Source organism: Staurois parvus, unplaced genomic scaffold (assembly GCF_062004578.1).
Source record: "Staurois parvus isolate SC_StPar_1 unplaced genomic scaffold, SC_StPar_1.0 ptg000132l, whole genome shotgun sequence".
Classification (NCBI taxonomy): domain Eukaryota; kingdom Metazoa; phylum Chordata; class Amphibia; order Anura; family Ranidae; genus Staurois; species Staurois parvus.
In genome coordinates, this window is record NW_028317928.1 from 5,781,335 (window position 1) to 5,808,425 (window position 27,091).

Consider the following 27,091-nt stretch of genomic DNA (forward strand, 5'->3'; position numbering starts at 1 on the left):
ATTCACATTAAACACAGAGGATTTAGTTTGCAGACATTTGCAGATATATGTGTAAGCCACGTTGCCTACATCAAGGCACCTCTGTGTACTGCCGTCCTACCTCTATAATTTTTAATTTTTAGAGTCTCCCAAGTAAGAGCACATATAGCAGTAGAGAGATCAAGGGCAGGTTTGTCTGGAGGAAGCCCACCCCTCCTTAAAGACAATGGGATGCCCAGCAAGAGCACAATGGCAGCTGAAGGCACCTAGTGCATCCCTGCATCCAAGTCAACCAACTGTACAAAAAAGTGCAACCACCTCAACCCATAACCAGCCTTTGCAGTAAGATGCACATGGAAAGGCAATGCACATTTCAAATAAAAATTTCCATGCACACTTACCAGCTATCTTGCAAAAATACAAATTGACCCCATCTGACAATTCATGTTAACAACAAAGGGTTTAGTTTTCACATATTTGGAAATTTATGTGTAAGCCGCAGTACCTACAGTGGGGATTGAAAGTTTGGGCACCCCAGCTAAAAATTTGTATTAATGTGCATAAAGAAGCCAAGGAAAGGTGGAAAAATCTCCAAAAGGCATCAAATTACAGATTAGACATTCTTATAATATGTCAACAAAAGTTAGATTTTATTTCCATCATTTACACTTTCAAAGTAACAGAAAACAAAAAAATGGCGTCTGCAAAAGTTTGGGCACCCTGCAGAATTTATAGCATGCACTGCCCCCTTTGCCAAGCTGAGACCTGCCAGTGTCATGGATTGTTCTCAATCATCGTCTGGGAAGACCAGGTGATGTCAAGCTCAAAGGTTTTAAATGCCCAGACTCATCTGACCTTGCCCCAACAATCAGCACCATGGGTTCTTCTAAGCCGTTGTCTAGAAAACTGAAAATAGTTGACGCTCACAAAGCTGGAGAAGGGGGCAGGATATATTCTTCAGTTTAGGGTGGAGGCCAAAATGTGCCAGTTCTTCTAGGGCAGTGGTCTCCAAAATCTCCAAACTGTGGCCCTTTGCTTGCTTTTATCTGGCCCTTGGGGCAATATGTCATCCTCAGACACCAACAATGGGGCATAATTCTCTCCGCTAAAACCAATGAAGGGGCACAATTTCTCTCAATGGCATTAACAATGGGGCACAATTTCTCCCAATTACACCAATGATTTCTTCTCACCCAACGACAACAACGAGGGGGCTCAATTCCACTCGCAGACATCAAAGATCCTCTCACAGACACCAATTCCTCTCACAGACATCAAAGATCCCACTGATGTCAGGGCATTTTCTACTTCCAATAGCCACAGTCCGGCCCCCCTAAAGTTTAAAGGACAGTAAACTGACCCTTTGTTTAGAAAGTTTGGAGACCCCTGTTCTAGGAGAAGGAAAGTGGGCAGGCTTCATATGAAGGAACATGGTGCTTGAAATACTGTACATTCACTGGCCACTTTATTAGGTCCACCTTGCTAGTGCCAAGAAAATCTCCCCCACACCATGACCACCACCAGCCTGAACCGTTGATACAAGGCAGGATGGATCCACCACACCATGACACCACCACCACCAGCCTGAACCGTTGATACAAGGCAAGATGGATCCACCACCACCAGCCTGAACCGTTAATACAAGGCAGGATGGATCCACCACACCATGACACCACCCCCACCAGCCTGAACCATTGATACAAGGCAGGATGGATCCATGCTTTCATGTTTTTGCCAAATTGTGACCCTACCATCTAAATGTTGCAGCAACCAGTCTGCCCATTCTCCTCTAACCTCTGACATCAACAAGGCATTTCTGTCCACACAACTGCCGCTCACTGGATATTTTCTCTTTTTCATACCATTCTCTGTAAACCCTAGAGATGGTTGTGCGTGAAAACCCCAGTAGATCAACAGGTTATGAAATACTAAGACCAGCCCACCTGGCACCAACAACCATGCCACGTCAAAGTCACTTAAAACCCCTTTCTTTCCTATTCTGATGCTCGTTTTGAACTTCAGCAAGTTGTCTTCACGTCTAGAAGCCAAAATGCATTGAGTTGCTGCCACGTGAATGGATGATTAGCTATTTGTGTTACCAAGCAATTGAACAGGTGAAAGTGGCCGGTGAGTGTATGTATTGGCCATCTGCCTGCTTCATACTAGCTTACTTGACTGCCGTTGCATGACACATGATCTCTATTAATAAGACACAGCCCTGACCGGACAGGTGAGGAGGATTCTGGTAGTGTCACTTTTCAGACATCTTACTTTGTTGTGCTAAATTGCAAGCTATATGAACAGAAAGTTGGCAAGGGAACAAAACCCTATATTTCAAGACTACAGAAACTGGATAAGTCAGAATGTTTATCACATCTCCATTCACATCTGCGCACTTTTCTACAAATGAGCATCTGTTTTTTAAACATTACACAAAAGCAGAAGTTGTACTTTATACATCTGCCTTTGTACACGCTCCCTTGCCACTATCTAATGGGTTCACCTTTTTCCTGGTTAATGAGGCCAAAGTTATAGGAGTCAAGGCTTCTGCTTGTTGTGTGCATCCAGGTTCAGCAGCTCCTGGATCACACAAAAGATGATTTCAGGACAATTCAAGGTGTATACCCTTTAGATCAGCGTTTTTATCAACCAGGGTTCCTCCAGAGGTTGCTAGGGCAAGGTTCCTTGAGCAATGAACAATTTCTGCCTCTTAGGGCTCTGAGGAAGAAGTTCTGTCTTGAAACGTGTCAGGAATTTGGAGGCCTACAGTCCCCCAACAGCCACCATCTAGGGAGATTGGAGCATGCTGTCTTTTTTGTGATATGACTTTGATTTTATTCTTTTGTGAGTATACTAATTTTATTCATAAATCTCATTTTTAGAAGGTAAGGCACTAGGCCTGTGCACCCTCTGTTTCTTTGCACACAGCTTCTTTGGATCTCCCTGGTCCGTTGAGGGCAGCAAGGCTTGCATTCCCAAAAAGTACTACATGTGGAGCTCATCATCCAGCGCAGGAGTTTGAGCATTCATTTGCTCATGCTTTTTTATCCCACTGACACCCAAGGGCGTGTTTACCACAAAGCAAACAAAGCCTTGGGCAGCATTTTTCAGGGGGACAGTGTCGCTCACTCAAGAGAAGGGACACTGGTTGTCCTGCGTGCCCTGTGATGTGCCTTTAGACGCCGGTTCCTGTGAGGTGACGCCGCGCCGGTGACCAGGAGTGGATGGCGCTGTGTATAAGAGGCTCCGAGGGGCAGTGGGGCTTGGCGGCAGGTGGAAGAGCGAAGTGAAGGGAGCCGGGGGAGCGGCCGTGAGACTCCGGGAAGGGAGCCAGGTGAGTGATATAGGCAGCACTGATGGAGTATAGAGCTCTCAGTGGGAATGGAGACATCTAAAAATGATTTAATTCCATAGAGCAGTGATTGTGAGTCTCTCTCTGCGGGGGAGCAGCAGTGAGACTCCGCAAAGGGAGACAAGTGTGTGATATAGGCAGCACTGATGGAGTAGAGAGCTCTTGGTAGGAATGGAGACATCTAAAAATGGTTTAATTCCGGAGAGCTGTGATCATGAGTCTCTCTTTCTCTGCAGGGGAGCGGCCATGAGACTCTGGGAAGGGAGCCAGGTGAGTGATATAGGCAACACTGATGGAGTAGAGAGCTCTCGGTGGGAATGTAGACATCTAAAAATGGTTTCATTCCGGAGAGCAGTGATTGTGAGTCTCTCCCTGCGGGGGAGTGGCCGTAAGATTCCGGGAAGGGAGCCAGGTGAGTGATATAGGCAGCACTGATGGAGTAGAGAGCTTTCGGTGGGAATGGAGACATCTAAAAATGGTTTCATTCCGTAGAGCAGTGATCGTGAGTCTCTATTTCTCTGCAGGGAAGGGGGGGCCATTTTTTATGTTTAGTGTTGCCTAGGGCCTGCACAAAACATAATACACTAATGCGGACACCGATGATCTTTTAGCTATCTGCAAGGGGGAATTCTTCCCAATGAGAACAAATGTAAAGAGCATCCTTCCCAGTGATCATCACACTATGGACTGTAGATATAGACACATTTTGCAGGGGTTCCCTGAGCCTGGACAGTTACTTCAAGGGTTCCTCCAAGCTGAAAAGGTTGAAGAAGAGGCTGCTCTAGATCCTCTTCTTAAAGTGGTAGTAACCCTCCCGAAAACCCCCCAAAATAAACTGCCCCCTGCAGGTTTAGGTCATAATGTACTAGTATGCACCGCCTACTAGTACAATATGACAGATTTACGTGTACACGGAGCCCTCCAGCTCCGCAATGTCATGGCTTCTTGGCGCCACCATCTTCACCTGGTCTTCCTTCCGGTTTCATGGGCTCCAGCAGTATGGTTGGCCGGAGCCGCAACGACATCACTCCCATGCATGTGTCGACCCTTCGGAGTGCATGCGCCGATGACATCATTGGCTGCATGCTGTGAGAATATCTCCTAAATGGTGCAAGTTTGGGAGATATTTACTGTACCGACAGGTGAGTATAGTCTTACATGTAGGTACAAATTAGAAAGTGGACTTTACTTCCACTTAGAAGGACATCTATAGTCACAACATACAATTTCATTTTATATTATCAGCAATGTAATAATATCACAAACAATAATTATATTTGACAATCCAATATAAGATATACTTGAAAAGCTTCCTTTCATGTTGTGAGTGCTGCCTGCCGGCTGGCAGCCTCTTTCCCCTTCTTCCTGCATTCCCAGCATGCTTTGCAGCTTCTCCTCTGCTTTTTACTTTCAATCTCTTAAGGACTTCATATCCCTTGTGTAGTGCTGTTGGGGTAATGTGGTGCTTTATGAATAAGGAATTATTAATCGTTTCCCATCCACCCTATATCAGAAATACTACTACAGGGCAGCACGGGTGCGCAAAATCACATATATATATGTGATTTCGCATTTCCGGGCAGGGGGTGCACGTGAGCCCCGCGCGCGCGCGCCCTACCTGCGCCGCCATTTGCGGGGTCCGGAAGAGCGCATTCACTATATTTGGTCTTCTCGGACCCCACATTCACTATATCCGCTCTTCCCGACCGCACATTCACTATATTTGCTCTCCCAGGACCCTGCATTCACTATATCTGCTCTCCCCAGACCCTGCATTCACTATATCTGCTCTCCCCGGACCCTGCATTCACTATATCTAGTCTTCCCGGACCTTGCATTCACGATATCCGCTCTCCCCGTACCCTGCATTCATTATATCCGGTCTCCCCGTACCCTGCATTCATTATATCCGCTCTCTCCGTATCCTGCATTCATTATATCCGCTCTCCCCGTATCCTGCATTCATTATATCTGCTCTCCCCGGACCCTGCATTCACTATATCCGCTCTCCCCGGACCCTGCATTCACTATATCCGCTCTCCCCGGACCCTGCATTCACTATATCCTCTCTCTCCCCAGACCCTGCATTCACTATATCCGCTCTTCCCGACCCCGCATTCACTATATTTGCTCTCCCAGGACCCTGCATTCACTATATCTGCTCTCCCCAGACCCTGCATTCACTATATCTGCTCTCCCCAGACCCTGCATTCACTATATCTGCTCTCCCCGGACCCTGCATTCACTATATCTAGTCTTCCCGGACCCTGCATTCACGATATCCGCTCTCCCCGTACCCTGCATTCATTATATCCGGTCTCCCCGTACCCTGCATTCATTATATCCGGTCTCCCCGGACCCTGCATTCATTATATCCGCTCTCTCCGTATCCTGCATTCATTATATCCGCTCTCCCCTTATCCTGCATTCATTATATCTGCTATCCCCGGTCCCTGCATTCACTATATCCGCTCTCCCCGGACCCTGCATTCACTATATCCGCTCTCCCCGGACCCTGCATTCACTATATCCTCTCTCTCCCCAGACCCTGCATTCACTATATCCGCTCTCCCTGGACCCTGTATTCACTATATCTATATAAGGGGTTAATGAATTGGGTGGTGTCTGTCTCCCATATATAATTATAACACAGTGCCTCCAGCCCTTATGGCAAAAAAGGTAATCAATAATATTAAATAATACAGACACCTTGATAAAATATACCACCACAATGTAATTTTTCTGAATTCTTTTACCAATGTGATTTCTTACCAAAATATACAAATATCGCCAATTTGTTTAATAAATAAATAATTTATTTATATACAAAAATATTTCTATATATATTTTAAATACAAACGAATTTACTGGTGATTAGTATTTCCTACACACGATCGAAGAACAACCCACGATAAATTCCAATGAGGTCAGTCATAAAATGTATGCCATAACAAAACCTTGGTTTCTCAGCAATTTCCAAAATATTACATTTCAGCATTCAGTGTATTTTTCCACAATGCTCGCGGCTGAAGAGAGTTAGGAAAAATATTTCTGATATTATACACACTGAAACACTTCAAATGCGTCCTAATGTAGACCATATATGGTTCGAATCCGGAACGATGTTTCGTCCGAAAATCGGAAACGTTCGCTCAGTATTCCGACGGTGCCATCAATGATTTAAAAAATCGTCCAACAGAGTCATAAAGTTCACCCCATATAACAGGCGAAACTTCTGTTCCTTGTCTCGTGCGCATATTCTTTTCGGAAAAACGATCGTACAATTTGACCATTGTTGAGTCGAAAATCGGTAGTTTTTCACAAATTTTCCAGCATGCCCGATCACTGAAAAGGGAAGGAACCACGAAAATCAGCCAGTGCCATTGACCCACTAACAGAGCCAAAATCGGCCAGTGCCATTGACCCACCAACAGAGCCAAAATTGGCCGGTGCCATTGACCCACCAACAGAGCGAAAATCGGCCGGTGCCATTGACCCACCAACAGAGCGAAAATCGGCCAGTGCCATTGACCCACCAACAGAGCGAAAATCGGCCTGTGCCATTGACCCACCAACAGAGCGAAAATCGGCCGGTGCCATTGACTCACTAACAGAGCAAAAATCGACCGATTATTCTTAGGTCCCATTTTCGGACAAAAAATCGGTCGATTTTCGACCCACATATGGCCGGCCTTAGTCAATGAGTTTACAGCATACCAATATAGAGAGAAAAAAAAACAAAACTCTATTCTACAACCAACAGAACCCGATACGATCGTTTAGCACCCAATCTCCCTATACACCATCCAATCTTGATGGTTCAACAAGATCTATACAAATACGAAATAGTTAGCAGTTTATATCACCATGCATGGTACCAGCACTACAGCTCAATGAAGATAGTTATAAAGTTCTAGTAAAAACTTTGGTATGAATAAAAGTTGTGATACTTTGGCCACAATATCTCCCCACTCCCAGGTATAGCAATCTTTGAGATTTTGGGTGGAACAGCAGGCGGGTGAAAAGTGTTGTTCCTCAGCTCCAATCAGAAAAAGTTCTCTTTTTAGTAAGCCAGCAAAAGGTCTTTCTCTTTTAACTGCTTTCCAACTGCCCTATAGCAGAAATACTGCTACAGGGCAGCACGGGTGTGCAAAATCACATATATATATACAAGTGATTTAGCATCTGCGGGTAGGGGGTGCGCGACAGCTGCTATTTGCGGCCGTGGCTGACAGTCACCATGTCCCGCCTGGTGATTGCAGAGGATCTTTTGTAAGCAAAACAGTTCTCCTCCCTGTTGGTTCGTGCACACTGCACAGCGCAGCCATACAAAGCAGTGTGATTACAGTGAAGCACACAGACTCCGCCCCCTAGTAAAACATTCCCAGCACCCAGTTAACCCTTTGATCACCCCAGATGTTAACCCCTTCCTGCCCAGTGCCATTAGTACAACACCAGTGCTTTTGTTTTAGCACTGATCACTGTATTGGTGTCACTGTCAGTGTCAGAATGCCCGCTGCAGTCCCGCTATAAGTTGCTGATCGCAACAAGTAAAATATTTAAAAAAAAAAGCCCAGTATATATACCGCCATTTGTAAACGCTACGAGGCATTGCAAAACTGACAGTTACAAGCATGACTCTCAAAGGCAGAGGCATGATGGGACTTGTAGTTCACCAACAACTAGAGGGCCGTCAGTTTGACACCCCTGATGTAAACCAATTAATTTACATGTATTGGGATTTTGTTTAGCAAAGACATGGAGCAGAATACATTTTGCCCGAATTTTTCAATGAAATTTGATTTTTGAAATTTTTTTACTGGACATGTTTAATAGCAAAAAGTCAGAAATATTGTTTTTTTTTTTTCAAAATTGTCGGTCTTTTGTTTATAGCGTAAAAAAAAAAAAGCACACGGATGATCAAATACCACTGAAAGAAAGCTCTATTTGTTGGGAAAAAAGGACACAAATTTCATTTATGTACAACGTTGCATTGTCAGTTAAAGTAACGCAGCGCCGTATTGCAAAAAATGGCCTGGTAAGGAAGTTGGGTAAATCCTCAGGAGGGCAAAGGGTTAAAGTGTTACTAAACCCTGGACCCCGCATTCACTATATCCGCTCTCCCCGGACCCCACATTCAATATATCCGCTCTCCCCGGACCCCGCATTCACTATATCCGCTCTCCCCGGACCCCGCATTCACTATATCCGCTCTCCCCGGACCCCGCATTCACTATATCCGCTCTCCCCGGACCCCGCATTCACTATATCCGCTCTCCCCGGACCCCGCATTCACTATATCCACTCTCCCCGGACCCCGCATTCACTATATCAGCTCTCCCCGGACCCGGCATTCACTATATCCGCTCTCCCCGGACCCCGCATTCACTATATCCGCTCTCCACGGACCCGGCATTCACTATATCCGCTCTCCCCGGACCCCGCATTCACTATATCCGCTCTCCACTGACCCGGCATTCACTATATCCGCTCTCCCCGGACCCTGCATTCACTATATCCGCTCTCCCCGGACCCTGCATTCACTATCTCCGCTCTCCCCGGACCCTGCATTCACTATATCCGCTCTCCCTGGACCCCGCATTCACTATATCCGGTCTCCCCGGACCCCGCATTCACTATATCTGGTCTTCCCGGACCCTGCATTCACTATATCTGGTCTCTCCGGACCCTGCATTCACTATATCTGGTCTTCCCGGACCCCGCATTCACTATATCTGGTCTTCCCGGACCCTGCATTCACTATATCTGGTCTCTCCGGACCCTGCATTCACTATATCTGGTCTCTCCGGACCCTGCATTCACAATATCTGGTCTCCCACAGTACAGAAAACATGGAATTGCAATTATTTTAGCAAATATAAACTGCTAAATCCCTTTTCTCATCAGCAGTATATAGCAGTCTTGTGACTTCTATCAGTATCTGGCCAAGCATTGGCAAATCTTGTAGGAGTTTTCAATCTCCTCTGACTGTCCTATGAGGCTGCATAACCCCTGACCCTCTGTCTGAACATCTGAACAGTACTGATTGGCCCGGTGCTGACCACATGCACCATCCGAAAAGAAAAGAGAAGGTCTCGGACAATACACACCAAACTAAGTATGTGCAGAGTGACTCCAAGGCTCTGTTTTATCAGCTGATGGATTGGGGACAGTAGAAGAAGGGGAGGATCAGAGAAGACAGAATCAAACAGCCTTTTTACACAATGCAGAGGATTAACCCCTTAGGTTCCACAGTGAGTATAACAAGCCTGCTTTACTGTATCTACAGACTGATTGTACTGGTGTGACACTTTAAGCTGCGCTGGAGAAGTTCAGTTGAACAGATTGATCGATATTTTACTACTGTCCAAAAATATGATTATTTCCTTCAAAGTCCACCGTGGTAAGAGACTCTAACCTCGATCGAGTTGGCAGCACGTTATTTTAGATCGTTCAATCTATTATAGATCTGGAAAGGTATAGAGGATAAAAAACCGTAGACTTCCCTGTGCTCCTGCTGCCAACGTACTTCCTTCTGGAATAAATGCTTCTCGACCCTCCAGAAGGCATCAAACGTCAAGACGGTTTCTCCTTGGCGTGGATCTTCTGATGAGCCACAAAATAGAATTCTTTGGTGAACCATATCCCACACTCCGAGCAGGCGTAGCGTCTTTCGCTGCCATGCGTTCGTTCGTGTTTCCCGAGAGCTGACCTCTGCGCGTAACACTTCCCGCACTGAGAGCAGGAATACGGCTTCTCTCCGGAGTGGAGTCGCTCGTGCTCGCACTTTGTGCTCTTGAGACGGAACGATTTATGGCATTCCGCACAGGAATATGGCTTCTCTGCGGAGTGGGAGAGCTGGTGCCTGGCAAGGGAAGACCGGCGAGTGAAACATTTCTTGCAGTCGGAACACGAAAACGGCTTGTCGTCCGTGTGGATCCTTCGATGGTCAAGAAGGTCCGACTTCTGGATGAAACTTTTCTCGCAGTCCGGACAGGAGTGAGGTTTGTGGCCCGTGTGGACGGTCTGATGCTTCACAAGGGACGACCGGTGGGAGAACAGTTTCCCGCACTCGGAGCAGGAATAGGGCTTTTCTGAGGTGTGAGTCCTTTCGTGGACCACGAGGTCTGACTTCTGCCTGAAGCTTTTCCCACAGTCGGAACAGGAATACGGCTTCTCTTCTAGGTGAACTTTTTCGTGTCTGACGAGGACCGATTTTTGGTTGAAGCATTTCCCACACATGGAACATGAAAATGGCTTCTCGCCCGTGTGAACTCTTTCGTGTGTAAGAAGGTGGGCTCTCTCCCTGAAACATTTTCCACATTCCGAACATGAATAGGGCCTCTCCTTGTCTTGTTCGATGATGGGAGGTTCCTCTTCGTTCAACTTTCTAGGTTTTCCTTCAGGAAAATACATAAAAGGAGGCTCTGATGAAGGTTCCTGCGCACCGTCATGCATAAAAACAGTATACCAGGGATGTCAAACTGGCGGCCCTCCAGCTGTTGCGAAACTACAAGTCCCATCATGCCTCTGCCTTTGGGAGACATGCTTGTAACTGTCAATCTTGCAATGCCTCATGGGACTTGTAGTTTTGGCACCAGTTGGAGGGCCGCATGTTTGACACCTGTGTGATAGACCATCAAAAATAGAAGAGCGCTGCCCTGTGCTATCCCCTCGTATTTATAAAGCAAACATGAATAGGTCCCTTGTGAGGTGCTCTTCATATGATCCATGCACTGTGCTCCCCACCAGTGGTCCCACTCACTCTATGACTTTTGTGGATGCTCAGGGCCGCAGATAAGGGGGTACCACCTGTCCTCCTGTATGGGGTCCAGAACAGCAGGGGGGCCCAGGCAGCAGGATGAATTGGATGTGGGCAGGGAGGGTGAGCCTCATGGTGGGGGCGGGGAATTACTGGAACAGATCCCCTGTATGGCTCTCTCTGCAGCAGCTGAAAGCTGGCTTGTTCTCCTCTCCCTCCCGTTGGCTTTTAGATGCTTCAGAGACAGCCATACAGGGGATCTGTTCCAGTAATTCCCCCCGCTGCACCGATCACCCTCCTTGCACACCGATCACCCTCCTTGTGCACCGATCACCCTCCTTGTGCACCGATCACCATATCACCCTCCTTGCGCACCGATCACCCTCCTTGCGCACCGATCACCCTCCTTGCGCATCATACATTTCCCCCTGCTGTCCAGGCCCCCCCTAACCCACTAACAGTGCTGCTTCCCTTCCTCTTCTCCCCACTGGCAGCTGCAAGCACACAATAGGACTGTTCAGGATAGAGGGTGGGGGGGAAGGGTCCAGTAACTGTGTCGCATTAACCAGCCTCTTTCTGTCCTGAATGAACACAATGAGTGTGTGATCAGTACCAATTACTTATTGTGTTCATTCATAACTGAAGCATAGTAAACTGTGGGGTTTTTTTTTGGGGGGGGGGGGGGGGGGGGTAGGGCATTGAGGTTGGCTGTATGGGGCTCTGTGGTTTCTAACAGCAGCCCTGTGGATGCTTATAATCGAAGAGAGTCAAACTCGCTTTGGTGGAGGAGATTTTCTGCTTCTGCTGTGACTTGTAGTCTGCCTCTGCCTGGCTGCACTCACCTGTCTCCATCCATCAATCGTGGCTATAGGATGCTCATATATAAGCAACGGAGGAAGGAGTTCATTTACTAAAATCCAAAGGATAAAAGTGTATATATTGAACTTACATTGATTTAAAGTGCTACTAAACCCTCAACAGTACAAAAAGTCTATATATGCAGTAAAGCATGCTTGTTATACTCACTATGGAACCTAAGGGGTTAATCCTCTGCATTCTGTAAAAAGGCTGCTTGATCCTGACTTCTCTAATCCTCCCCTGTACACGCTCAGTTTGGTGTATATTGCCAGAGAGCTTTTCTTTTCTTTGGGAGGGAGCATGTGATCCAGTGTCCCCCTCTTATCTCCTGATAAGACATATCGTGTGGAGACACTCTGCACATGCTTGGTTTGGTGTGTATTGCTAGAGGGTTTTTTTTTTTCTTGGGAGAGTGCATGTAATCAGCACAGACCCAATCAGCACTGTCCAGACAGAGGTAATGGGTTCTTCATCCTCCTAGAGCAGAAAGAAAACTCCTCCTGCAAGCTTTAACCAGTGCTCTGCTGGACACTGATAGAAGTCACAAGACTGCTATATACTGCTGATGAGAAAAGGGATTTAGCAATTTATATTTACTAAAATTATTGCATTTCCATGTTGTGTGTACTGTGGGAGAGCAGATATAGCGAATGCAGGGTCCGGGGAGAGTGGATATAGTGAATGCAGGGTCCGCGGAGAGCGGATATAGTGAATGCAGGGTCCGGGGAGAGCGGATATAGTGAATGCAGGGTCCGGGGAGAGCGGATATAGTGAATGCAGGGTCCGGGGAGAGCAGATGTAGTGAATGCAGGGTCTGGGGAGAGCACATGTAGTGAATGCAGGGTCTGGGGAGAGCACATGTAGTGAATGCAGGGTCCGGGGAGAGCGGATATAGTGAATGCAGGGTCCGGGTAGAGCTAATATAGTGGAAGCAGGGTCCAGGGAGAGTGGATATAGTGAATGCAGAGTCTGGGGAGAGCGAATATAGTGAATGCGGGGTCCTGGGAGACCAGATATAGTGAATGCAGGGTCCGGGGACAGCGGATATAGTGAATGCAGGGTGCGGGGAGAGCAGATATAGTGAATGCAGGGTCCGGGGAGAGCGGATATAGTGAATGCAGGGTCCGGGGAGAGTGGATATAGTGAATGCAAAGCCCGGGGTTTAGTAACACCATTCAGTGTAGTGCAAGTCAGTGCGGTACTTCCTGGTTCAGTTGTATTTATTAATATTTAATAATGAAATCACACTATGTGGCCTCCTTCTCTATTCCTTATGTATGAGCATCCTATCGCCACAACTGATGCAGTCTCCCTAGAACACCCCACTCCTCCAGACTGACATTACCCTTCGAGGCATTTTGATATTTGCAAAACTCCTCCTAAGGGTCAGCCCACTTGCATCAGGGCTGAAGGTCTTTGGGAGCAGTTTTGAGGCAGGATGCTGTGATGTCCTCAGAAAGTTATGTACAGCACCCTGCTGGAGCCTCTTAAAGAAGAAGGTACAGGTCTGTGAGAGCCAGAAATCTTGCTTGTTTGTAGGTGACCAAATACTTATGTTCCACCATAATTTGCAAATAAATTCTTTCCAATTCAGCCAATGTGATTGTCTGGATTTTTTTGTCATTTTGTCTCTCATAGTTGAGGTCTACCTATGATGCCAATTACAGGCCTCTCTCATTTTTTTAAGTGGGAGAACTTGCACAATTGGTGGCTGACTAAATACTTTTCTGCCCCACTGTATATGGCAATATATTTGGGAAGAATATTGTTAAAATACATTTTTCTTCCATGTGGGAAGCCTAAAGAATTTTTACTTTAATGCATTCTATGCATGAAGGTAAAAATCCTTCAGCGTGCAGCACCCCCCCCTCACCTGAGCCCGATCCAGGGATGTCCACGAGAGCAAAAGCTCTCCTGGGTCTCTGCCTCCTCATTGGCTGAGACACAGCAGCAGGAGCCATTGGCAATCACAGTCAGTGAGAAGGGAGCAGGGGGTGGGGCCAAGCAGCGCTCTGTGTGTCTCATAGACACACAGAGGCGACTTGGGAGGGAGCACGCAGGACCACCCCAGGGCAATCAGCGGGGGGGGGGCACCGGCAGGGGACTCGAAAGTAGGAGGATTGGGGCTGCTCTGTGCAAAACCATTGCACAGAGCAGGTAAGTATAACATGTTTGCTTAGAAATCAAAATAATCGGAACCTTTACAATTACTTTAAGTCAGGGGTCTCCAAACCGCCCTCCAGGTGTTGAGGAACTGCAAGGCCCATGAGGCCTTGCAAGACTCTGACATCCATAGGCAAGACACCCAGAGGCATGATGGGACTTGTAGTACTTCAACAGCTGGAGGGCCATAGTTTGGACAACCCTGCTTTAAGCCAAAAGATCCATTCACTAAGCCACAGTGATTATTTTTGGCAATGAGAGCCAGTAACTGCTGAAAGTAACAGTCACCTGGCTGACACTCCGTGATGGACAGACACATGAATATCTGATTTTCTTAAGGATTTATTGTTTATTCCTCACCTGGGATGATCTCTGGAAGAATGTCCTCCCTCTTATATGGCTCATCACTCTCATACAGATCTTCCTCATCTACAGCTTCCACTTTAATAACAATCAGATTTCCATCCTGAATAATACAAACAATATTGTATCTACACGTTGGATAGGGGACCAACCTAAGCTGTTGAATTGTTCAACTATACCATATATATATATATATATATATATATATATATATATATATATATATATATATATATATAAACCATATATCACATTTTTATTGATACATCAAAAATTGTTAGGGGCAGAACACTCGGAAAAATAGGTTTAATCACAGTGATAAAAATCTAATTATTTTTCACACATCTCATAAAGTGGCCCTAATAGAAATGTTATTAGCACATGGATGAGTGATGGTGTTATGGGGGAGGAGGGGACCTGTGTGACTCTGGGATATGAAAGACTCTGATGTGAAGAATGGATGGAAGGATGATGTGAAGACAGGTTTCTGTTGTGAAGGGCCTCTGTTATGGGAGACCTCTGAGGTGAAGAGGGGGCTTTGATGTGATGGGGGGACCTCTGATGTGATGGAGGATCTCTGATGTGATGGGGGGACCTCTGATGTGAAGGGGCTACCTCTGATGTGATGGGGGATCTTTGATGTGATGGGGGGGACATCTGATGTGATCGAGGACCTCTGATGTGAAGGGGCTACCTATGATGTGATGGGGGATCTCTGATGTGATGGGGGATCTCTGATGTGATGGGGGATCTCTGATGTGATGGAGGATCTCTGATGTGATGGAGGATCTCTGATGTGAAGGGGCTACCTCTGATGTGAAGGGGCTACCTCTGATGTGAAGGGGCTACCTCTGATGTGATGGGGAATCTCTGATGGAGGATCTCTGATGTGATGGGGGATCTTTGATGTGATGAGGGACCTCTGATGTGATGAGGGACCTCTGATGTGATGAGGGACCTCTGATGTGATGGGGGATCTTTGATGTGATGGGGGATATCTGATGTGATGGGGGATATCTGATGTGATGGGGGATCCCTGATGTGATGGGCGAGCCTCTGATGTGATGGGCGAGCCTCTGATGTGATGGGGCGATCTCTGATGTGACGGGGCGATCTCTGATGTGATGGAGGATCTCTGATGTGATGGGGGATCTCTGATGTGATGGGGGATCTCTGATGTGATGGGGGATCTCTGATGTGATGGGGGATCTCTGATGTGATGGGGAATCTCTGATGTGATGGGGGATCTCTGATGTGATGGGGGATCTCTGATGTGATGGAGGATCTCTGATGTGATTGGAGGAACTATGATGTGAAGGGGCTACCTCTGATGTGATGGGGGATCTCTGATGCGATGGGGGGGACATCTGATGTGATTGGGGACCTCTGATGTGAAGGGGCTACCTATGATGTGATGGGGGATCTCTGATATGATGGGGGATCTCTGATGTGATGGGGGATCTCTGATGTGATGGAGGATCTCTGATGTGAAGGGGCTACCTCTGATGTGAAGGGACTACCTCTGATGTGATGGGGGACCTCTGATATGAAGGGGCTACCTCTGATGTGAAGGGGCTACCTCTGATGTGAAGGGGCTACCTCTGATGTGATGGGGGATCTCTGATGTGATGGGGGATCTCTGATGGAGGATCTCTGATGTGATGGGGGATCTTTGATGTGATGAGGGACCTCTGATGTGATGAGGGACCTCTGATGTGATGGGGGATCTTTGATGTGATGGGGGATCTCTGATGTGATGGGGGATCTCTGATGTGATGGGGGATCTCTGATGTGATGGGGGATCCCTGATGTGATGGGTGAGCCTCTGATGTGATGGGGCGATCTCTGATGTGATGGGGCGATCTCTGATGTGATGGGGCGATCTCTGATGTGATGTGGGATCTCTGATGTGATAGGGGATCTCTGATGTGATGGGGGAACCTCTGATGTTAAGGGGCGATCTCTGATGTGATGGAGGATCTCTGATCTGATGGGGGATCTCTGATGTGATGGGGATCTATGATGTGATGGGGGAACCTCTGATGTGATGGGGGAACCTCTGATGTGATGGGGGAACCTCTGATGTGATGGAGGATCTCTGATGTGATGAGGGACCTCTGATGTGAAGGAAGACTCTGATATCAGTGTTAAGGAAGCCTCTGATGTAATGGGGGATCTCTAATTTGATGAGGGACTTCTGATGTGAAGTGGGGACCTCTAATGTGATAGGGGAGCCTCTGATGTGAAGTGGGGACCTCTGATGTGATAGGGGAGCCTCTGATGTAAAGTTGTGTGTTAATATCATCCCAGGCTCAGGTATACCTTTCATAAGTAAAATTTATGGTTTTAACATTTAGACTGGGGTGGCTAAAGATTCTACACATACTTAAAGGGTGCTGTGACTAAAAAAAGGATGAGAGGATGACTCTAAGTGGACACCTCTTCAAATGAATGAGCTTAGGGGTTTCCAGTGAGGGGTACTGTCAATATTGCAGCACACAAAGACATTTCAGACCAATGTGCACCTCCATCCTTGTGGTAACAGTTCGGTGAAGGCCCTTTTTTGTTCCAGCATGACTGTGTCCCGGTGCACAAGGCCAGTTCCATAAAGACATGATCTAATGAGGTAGGTGGGGAGGAGCTTCAATGGCCTGAGCAGAACCTTGATCTCAACCTTACTAAACATCGGTCTTTACATCCACCATAGTACCTGACCTCACATATGGTCTTTTGGCTGTATGACCACAAATTCCCACAGGCACACTCTTGTGGAATTTTTGTGGAAAGCCTTGCCAGAAGAGTGGAGGCTGTTATAGCCACAAAGAGGGGCAACCTTTTATTAAAACCCGTGATTGTGTAATATGTTCTCCAAAAAGCTCATTTAGGTGTGACGGTCCAGTGTCCAAAAATGTTTGACCATATAGTGGTATCTAATCTCAGGTATTTGTGGTTGGAGTCCGATTTACCACTTGTCAGTTCTTCTAAATCTCTCCTTTCCAAATACTATGACTTTCAGTTGCATCTACCTGATCATCCTGGAGGATCCGGGGATCTTCTTCCATAGAATCCTGAGAAAACAGAGGACGGGGACAACTCTCCGGGGTATTATTGTTGCTGGATCTATCTGTAGGAAGTACATGCAAAGTCAGAGAAGTATGCAAAATTATTGATAAAACAAAAACCACCGCAAGTCGCTTTTTCGGAGGGCAGTAATCAGTACCGCAACTCTTCCTACTTTCTGCTACTTTCTTCAAGAGGAATTGAAGGACAGTTGTCTGGTTGTCATATTTAGTGTTTATTACTTGTAAGGAAATATGTCTTATTAAGCACCTCCCGTCCTGCCGTTGTATATAAACGGCCGGACGGTGGCAGTGCAGGATCGGGTGGCTGTTTTTAAACGGTCTACCCGCACCCTGCTTGTGCACGCTCCCTGGGAGCGCGCAGTACCGCGTTCCGGTGCCTGCTGTGTCCATCGGACACAATGGAACACCGATCGTCGGACAGGACCTCTGTACAAGGTCCCGATCATGTGATCGCTGATTGGCCAATCAGTGATCACATGCAAAGTAGTAAGCAAGATGTCACTTGTGACATCATTGCTTACTACGTGTGAAATCTGTGAATGATCAGAGGTCACATGGTACAAGGCTATGCACAACAGCCTTGTACCATGTGACAAGCTGTGACCAATCACAGCTCACTCAGTAGTTCTCAATGGCTGCAAGAACGCAGCCAGAGAGGAGAAATGATTGCTTTTACAGCCTTTATGGGTGTAAAAGCAATCAGTGTAAAAAAAAAAAAAAAAATCTTCATCACCCCCCACAAGTAGTACAGTGTCACCATGGTGACACTGTATCGCTAGGGTGACAGTATGTAAAAAAAAAATAATAATAAATAAAAAATAATATAAAAAAAAAATAAAAAAATTTAAAAAAAAATGTTTATAAATCATAATTTTGGTTATAAACTAATTTGGGTTATTTTTTTTTACTAAAAATATAACGGAATATATTTTGGCCAAGATTTATGATGAAATACTATTTATTTGCAAAATTTTATAATTTTATATTTTTTTTCAACATTTTTGGACTTTTAATTTACATAGCAAAAAAAATAAAAATCCCAGTAGTAAATAAATACACCAAAATAAAGCTTTATCTGTCTCAAAAAAATGCTAAAACATTCATATGGGTACAGTGTTGCATGACCGCGCAATTGTCATTCAAAGTGTGATAGCACTGAAAGCTGAAAATTGGCCTGGACAGGAAGGGGGTAAAAGTGTCCGGACTGGAAGTGGTTAACTGGCATTCATTTTGTATAATGCCTCCATTTCTAGATGTGTGATCAGTTAGTTTTGGTTTTGTAACTTCTCTCTCATTTTCTTAGCCTAGTTTCATTGCTGTAAACGGAACGACCTTATATGGTATCCCTCAACTATTTGCAGTTTCTGTTCTTCACAAAACTATATTGATAAGAATGGAATGTTTCATTGGTCATCCTAAGATTAAGCAATGCCTACTGAGTTCTGTATAACCGTTCTTGTTTTGCATTAAACTTTCAGAGATTTAGCTTGCACACTTCGGTGTCCGGAGCTTTATTTCTCCCAGGCCTGAGGGTGAAAATAATGAGGACAGGGGCTACAGACATAGGCTGATTCCAATCATTACTCACCTGTGCTGATCTCTAGAGGGATTTCCTCCTCCTTACTCAGTTCATCATCCTTCATATATGGCTCCTTAGCTTCTTCTTTTACTTCAACCTTAATAATAACTGGAGCCTCAGCCTGGGTCAAGACAAAAAAAAAATATATATATATATATCCAAGTGTCTCACTGATGGAAAGAGATTAAAGCGTATGGAAACCCTAACAATGAACTTCTTTTATGTACCTTTTTGTTCTGCAAAATATATGATTGAAAGAGTTTTGTTACAGCACATTGCCAGCACCAGGAGCTGGCCCTTTAAATGGGCCATGATGCCACAGGATGGTAGGAGGGGTCTCACCATTCATGGGGCACTGTGATTGGCTGCACGGTGCTCACTTCATTAGGAGGCAGTCCTACAACTCCTGATCCTCTGTATTTGACCATAAGCTGTCAATGACAGCTTGGGCACAGTTCTGGAGGTGCCGATGGAAGCGTTTCAAATTGCTCAGGTGCTATTGGGGCCTAAATGAAAAGAAAACTAATGCAGCTACCACATCAAAGGACTGGTCAGCTTCAATATATTACATTATTGTTCTTGGATTTGGATACACATTAACCGCTTAAGGACCGCCCTATAGCAGATATACTGCTACAGGGCAGCACCTGTGTGCAGAATCACGTATATATACGTAATTTTGAATTTCCGGGTAGGGGGTGAGAGCGAGCGCCCTACCCGCTTCACCATTCGCGGCTGTGAATGTCAATCACAGGGTCCCAGACAGTAATTACCTGCTAGCACCTGGTGATTACCGAGCATCTCTGAAGGGAAGAAAGATTGTTTTGTTTACAAACAATCTTCCTCCCTGTCAGCTCGAGCACACTGCTCGGGGTGGCTGTGCACAGTACAGCCATCCTGATCCGTGTGCTTACAGTGAAAAAGACCCCCCCACACCCCGCAAAACACTCCCAGCACAGTTAACCCTTTGATCGCCCCTCATGTTAACCCCTTCCTGCCCAGTGCCATTAGTACAGTGTCAGTGCTTTTTTTTTTAGCACTGATCACTGTATTGGTGTCACTGGGGTGTCAGTGTCACCAAGTCAGTTCCCCCCCCAGTGTCAGAATGTCCGCTGCAGTCCCGCTAAAAGTCGCTGATCGCCGCCATTACTAGTAGAAAGAAAAAACAAATATCCCAGTATCTATACCGCCATTTGTAGACGCTATAACTATTCACGTACACAAATTAATTTACATGTACTGGGTTTTTTTTTTTTTAGCAACGACATGGAGCAGAATACATTTTGGCCTAAATTTATGATGAAATTTTATTTTTTTAATTTTTTTACTGGACATGTTTAATAGCAAAAAGTCCAAAATATTTTCTCAAAATTGTCAGTCTTTTTTTGCTTATAACGTAAAAAATAAAAAACGCACAGGTAATCAAATACCACTGGGAAAAAAGGATGTAAATTTCATTTGGGTGCAGCGTTGCATGACCGCACAATTGTCAGTTAAAGTAACGCAGCGGCGTAACGCAAAAAATGGCCTGGTCATGAAGGGGGGGAAATCCTCTGGATGGCAAGTGGTTAAGCAGTAGACGTACACCATATACTGTAGATATCTGGACAACATACAAGATCAACACAGATCTTATAAAATGACAAGGTGGACATTTAACAGGAACTTCCCCCAGCTATCACAAAATTCAGCATTTACATGCCCTGTAGCTTCTGACTTTTATAAATCACAAACTTACCAGCCCACGAAGTCCTGCGCTGTCTTCCTTGTACCTGATTCTGTTCCTCCACGACACCATCTTGGATTTGAGAGCTGGTTGTCAGTTCCTGACCACTCAGCCAGCCCCTACTGCCGATAACTGAGGTTGGTGGGTTGCAGGGACACTGTTCTAAAGCCTCTTGAGATATATCATGTGATATCCCAAGGACCTGTGGGTGTCCAGGATTATGTCATCTTTGGAGGACAGAGGAAGTGGGAATGAGTAACACAAAAAAAAAGAACGCACAATTTTGTAACAGACTAGGGGAAGGAAGACTAGTCATAGGAGTTTATTGTTCAGGTGATGGCCCGTTTTAAGGCCTTTGTCTGCAGGCTCTTGTACGGGCTTTAAGCAGTTTTGTATTCCCATTACAGTCTATGGGAAGGCATAGATCTGCTTGAAGAAGGTCAATGCAGGTCAGGTGATCAAATGTAGTCCAGAAGGAGGACCAATGCAGGTCAAAAGGAGATCAAATGTAGGCCAGGAGGTAAAATGCAGGTCAGTAGAAGGTCAATTGTAGGTCAGTAAGAGGTCAGATGAAGCTCAAAGAGTATAAAAATGGAGATCAGAAGCGGGTAAAGTGTGTCAAATGAGGTCAAATGTAGGTTAGGACATAGTCAAATGCAGGTTCAAAAAAGGTCAAATGTAGGTTAGAAGGTCAAATGCAGGTCAGAAGCTCAAATGCAGATCAGAAGAAGGTAAAATGCAAGTCAGAAGGGGGTCAAATGAAGATCAACTTTAGGTCAGGAGGTCGAGCAGCTCAGAAGGAATCAACTGCACGTCAGGAGGTCAAATGTGGATCAGAAGGAGGTCCAATGCAGGTCAAAAGGAAATCAAAGGTAGGTCAGGAGGCCAAATGCAGGTCAGTAGAAGGTCAATTGTAGGTCAGTAGGAGGTCAAATGCAGCTCAAAGAGCATAAAATGTAGATCAGAAGGGGGTAAAATGTTTGTCAAATGCAGGTTAAAAAAAAAGTCAAATGTAGGTTAGAAGGTCAAATGCAGATCAGAAAGAGTTCAAATGAAGGTCAGAATGATGTCAAATGCAGGTCAGAAGGTCAAATGCAGATCAGAAGAAGGTAAAATGCAAGTCAGAAGGAGGCAAGTCAAATGAAGGTCAGCTTTAGGTCAGGAGGTCAAGAGCAGGTCAGAAGGAGTCAACTGCACATCAGGAGGTCAAATGTGGATAAGAAGGAGGTGAAATGCCCATTAACAAATTCTCAATGATCTCAGAAGTGTCTTAAGTTGATTGTATCCATACAAACTGACATGCCCATTGACACAGACTATTAGTTATAGTATCTACCAAGATCTTCATCTACCTGATCCTCCTGAGGGATCTCCTGATGTTCCTGTGTGGAGTCCGGGGAATACAGAGGACGGGGACATCTCTCTGGTGGGTACCCATTACTGGATCCATCTGTAGGAAACACACACTGACTGAATACATTGTTTCTATGTCTTTATATCAGAGGATGTGTGTATCTAGGTGGATCCTCAATACAAGAAATGAAAGTCTCCTCTTACCCAGAGATGTGAGGGGCGGCCGGTTCTCCATCATGACATCCCTGTACAGATCCTTGTGTCTTTCTAAATCCTCCCAGTCGAAGAGGCAGATGATTTGTAGAAATCACGCTGCAATAAATGAAAACATGAGAAGGAGAAATGAAGGCGAGGAGAAATGCCAAGTCAACCCAAAACAGATTGAGTCAAATAAATACCGATCACCTCTAAAGGGAATAGATGGAAGGAAAGGGGGTCTATCACAAAGGAAGACAACTGTGCAGGAAGACTCTGATAGAAGCTGCCCTTATTGGCTCATAGAATGCATGCTTTTTTAAGATGTGGAATAGGGTTGGTTTAAGGTTCTACTCCAGGATAAGCCAATACTGCCTGCCTGGGTTTCCTCCAGGAACTCCAGTTTCCTCCCACACTCCAAAGACATGCTGATAGGTGAATTGGCTCCTGTCTAAATTGGCCCTAGTATGTGTATGTATGAATGTGAGTTAGGGACCTTAGATTGTACGCCCCTTGAGGGTTAGGGACTGATGTTAATGTACAATATATATGTAAAGTGCTGCATAAATTGACAGCACTATATAAATACCTGAAATAATAAATAATTCTGGCTAAATACATTTGTCACGTGTATTCTTCTTGCATTTCAGTGGGCTTTCTGTATTTCTTCCAGATCTGTGCAGTCATCCAGTGTGATGCTACCTCTGTGCAGGAGCTTCCTGTAATAAAGACCACTCACTGCTTCTCCCTCTCCTTGTGCAGGGTGACTGGTCTTGTCTCCGCCCCCTCCTGTAGTTTTGTTTGTAGGCACTGTAGAGGGTGGAGCTTTTGGGGCCTCTGCACAGGCTATGTACAGCACAGTGATAGTGTCACTGCTATGTTTTTCAAGGTAACATCTGGGTTTTCAAAGGCATTTGGTGCACACAAAGTAGATTGATGTTCCTTGTGGCAATAGTGAATATATTTAAATGAAAGTTTTTGTGCCCGGAGTTCAGCTTGAAGCGATAATTTAAAGAATAGGTGGGAGGCTGCTCTAAGGCTCAAAGGGCACCACTTGAAGCACAGAATTCAATAATGCAGCTCCCCACCACCTCACCTACTGACCACACTACCTCCTCATCCCCCATGTGGTCCACAAAGAGTGCTTGGACCCCATTCCCTGTTCCTCATCATAACAACAAAACATTGTCACTTCCTCACCAGTGGGCACTCTTCACCCCTCCATCAGGAGGATTCTACAATAAGAGCTACTTCCTGTCCTCTGGTTTGTGCTACAACAAAATGGCCACCTCATAAACTGTGGACAGTCAGCTTTTTAAAACCACTTTAAAACTGAGAACTGATTCATCATTTAGTCTTCTGATGCATAGCATTGCCTTCAGCTAACACAGAGCCTTAGTCTTCTATAAAAACATAAAGCTAGAATTGTTGAGATTAGTGCTCCGGGAAGATCGCCGCCTCGCTCTTCTGCTCAGTGCAGTTTGTCCTCTAGCGGCCGATCGAGACAACAGCTGCTTATTGGACGTGCTCAGTCTCTCCAGCTCTGCGCACGCGCCCAGACTTGACTGAAGGAGTGTTGCCTGGTAACGCAAACGCGGAAATGGTGGTGCCACAAACCGGAAGTACTGTCTCTGCTGCTTGTGGCTGATAATAGAGGGGAATGGTGCCTGGTCGGTGTTGTGGGGATGTGGTCCTGCTGCCTGGAGTAATAGGAGGATATTGAGGGGCTCATGAATGGAGGCAATAACGGGGGAGCTTCCCAGAGAAAGGGAGGCAGCAGTCGGACTGTACTCCATATGCAAATATGACTCTAGATATATATATATAAAAAAATTATATATATATATATATATATATATATATATATATATATATAAATATACAAAATAAAAAAAAATCTAATAAAAAAAAATAATTGTTTATATATATATATATATATATATATATATATATATATATAAATAAAACCAAACACATGCTGATCAGCCATAGCATTGATAATCTCATTACAAGGGCACCTGAAAGTGGGTGGGATATATTAGGCAGCGAGTGAACATGTTGTCCCTGAAGTTATGCGTTGAAAGCAGATAACATGGACAAGTGTAAGGATTTGAGCCGCCTTGACAAGGGCCAAATTGTAATGGCCAGACGACTGCAGCTCTTGTGGGATGTTCCCAGTCTCTAGTGGTCAGGACCAACCAAAAGTGGCCCAAGGAAGAAAAATTGGTGACAGGGTAATGGGTGGCCAAGGCTCATTGATGCACATGGGGAGCAAAGGCTGGACTGTGTAGTCCCATCCAATAGAAGAGCTACTGGAGAGCAAATTGCTGAAGAAGTTAATGCTGGTTGCCATAGAAAGGTGTCAGAAGTAACAGAGCATCGCAATTTGTTGTGTCTGGGGCTGTGCAGTCAAAGACTGGTCAGGGAGCTCACTTTGACCCGTGTCCACAGCTAAAAGAGCCTACAATAGGCACATGAGCATTAGAACTGGATCACAGAGCAATGGAAGAAGGCGGCCTGGTCTGATGAAATCAAGAATGGTTTGAGGAACACAAGTTTGAGGTGTTGACTTGGCCACCGAATTCTCCAGATGTCAATCCAATTGAGCATCTGTGGGATGTGCTGGAAAAACAAATCCGATCCATGGAGGCCCCATCTCACAACTTACAGGACTTAAAGGATCTACTACTGATAGCTTGGTGCTAAATACTAGAGCCCTGTTCAAACCGTTTGAGAAACACACAAATATTAATGCACCTGTAAAGAAACACGTAAATTCATCATTTCTTTACACAAGAAGGGATTCACAGGCAAGGATATTGCTGCTATTAAGATTGCACCTAAATCAACCATTTATCGGATCATCAAGAAGGAGAGAGGTTCAGTTGTTGTGAAGAAGGCTTCAGGGCGCCCAAGAAAGTCCAGCAAGCACCAGGACCATCTGTGTTGATTCAACTGTGGGATCGGGTCATCACCAGTGTAGAGCTTGCTCAGGAATGACAGTAGGCAGGTGTGAGTGCATCGGCACTGTAAGGGAATTCCCGTGAGACCGCTGGTGAATAGATGTGCACATGCACAGCAAAGATTGGCGCCAGACAGACTATTTAAAAGGTGCCTGTGCTGAGTGCTAACTGGTCTTCAGCTGTTCCCCATTTCCTGCTCGTTCCTGTGTGATTTCCTTGTTGCTGACCTGGCTTGTTCCTGACATGACTCTGATTACTCTCCTGCTTGATACTTCTTCCTGACTTCGGCTCTGCTCCTGACTTTGGCTTGCTTATGATTTGGTACCTTGCTGTCCGCCCGTTGATGACCCCGGCTATTCCTATGACATTGCTCCTGTCTCCCATCCCAGCTTCCTGTCTTACTCTGGTGCACACCTGGTGACCTACCATACTAGCTCTGCATATCACTACTGTTCCTGAATCGGAGTTTCATCAGTCTTTTAAAGTCTCCAGCTGCAAGAGCTGCAAACAACATCTGCTGGCGCTCTTGTCCCCCTGGTCCCTAGACACCCTCTGTTCCACTTCCAGTGGGGTCAGGGCTAGTGACACAAGCAAGGCCGATCTTGTCATGTAAGTCTCCAATCAGGTACGTGACAGGCATGCACAGTGAGGTGAAGACTTCTGGAGGTTGGCCTGGTGTCAAGAAGGGCAGCAAAGAAGCCACTTCTCTCTAGGAAAAACACCAGGGACAGACTGATATTCTGCAAAAGGTACAGGGACTGGACTGCTGAGGACTGGGGTAAAGTCATTTTCTCTGATGAATCCCCTTTCCAATTGTTTGGGTCATCCAGGAAAAAAACCTTGTCCAGAGAAGAAAAGGTGAGCGCTACCATCAGTTCTTTGTCATGCCAAAAGTAAAGCATCCTGAGACCATTCATGTGTGGGGTTGCTTCTCAGCCAAGGGACTTACTCACAATTTTCCCTAAGATCACCGCCATGAATAAAGAATGGTCCAAAAACATCCTCTGAGAGCAACTTCTCCCAATCATCCAAGAACAGTTTGATGATGAACAATGCTTTTTCCAGCATGATGGAGCACCTCGCCATAAAGCAAAAGTAATAGCTAAGTGGCATGGGGAACAAAATTTCGGGTCCATGGCCAGGAAACTCCCCAGACCTTAATTCCATTGAGAACTCGTGGTCAGTCCTCAAGAGGCGGGTGAACAAAAAAAAAACAAACAAAAAACACAAATTCTGACAAACTCCAAGCATTGATTATGCAAGAAAGGGCTGCCATCAGTCAGGATGCGGCCCATAAGTTGATTTCCAGCATGCCAGGGAGAATTGCAGAGGTCTTGAAAAAGAAGGGTCAACACTGCATATATTGACTCTTTGCATAAACTTGATGTAATTGGCAATAAAAGCCTTTGACACCTATGAAATGCTTGTAAATCTACTTCAGTATACCATAGTAACATCTAACAAAAAGATCTAAAAACACTGGAGCAGCAGACTTTGAGAAAATTGATATTTGTGTGATTCTCAAAACGTTTGGCCAGGGCTGTATAGCATACCTTCAGAGGTCTAGTGGAGTCCATGTCTTGACAGGTTATGGTGGGTTATAGCTGATCAGTGTACATCAAACCACAGGAACATATAGCCATATATCACAAACTGCACTGAGCAATTTATGAACTGCTTGATAGTATAACATTTACCCCCGGGATCACAGAATG

At 45.5% G+C, this 27,091-nt stretch overlaps 1 protein-coding gene across 1 annotated transcript; it reads right to left on the minus strand.

Moving 5' to 3' along the window:
• Nucleotides 1–9,454: 9,454 nt before the first annotated feature.
• LOC149466230 (uncharacterized) lies at nucleotides 9,455–23,595 on the minus strand. Its single transcript, XM_089672680.1, has 7 exons — nucleotides 23,003–23,595; nucleotides 22,423–22,530; nucleotides 22,218–22,315; nucleotides 19,149–19,260; nucleotides 17,504–17,601; nucleotides 14,475–14,580; nucleotides 9,455–10,731 (listed from the first exon to the last, which is right to left on the minus strand). The coding sequence occupies exons 2-7, from the start codon at nucleotides 22,454–22,456 to the stop codon at nucleotides 9,908–9,910; spliced, it is 1,272 nt and encodes a 423-aa protein (XP_089528806.1). The 5' UTR covers nucleotides 22,457–22,530; nucleotides 23,003–23,595; the 3' UTR covers nucleotides 9,455–9,907.
• Nucleotides 23,596–27,091: the final 3,496 nt, after the last annotated feature.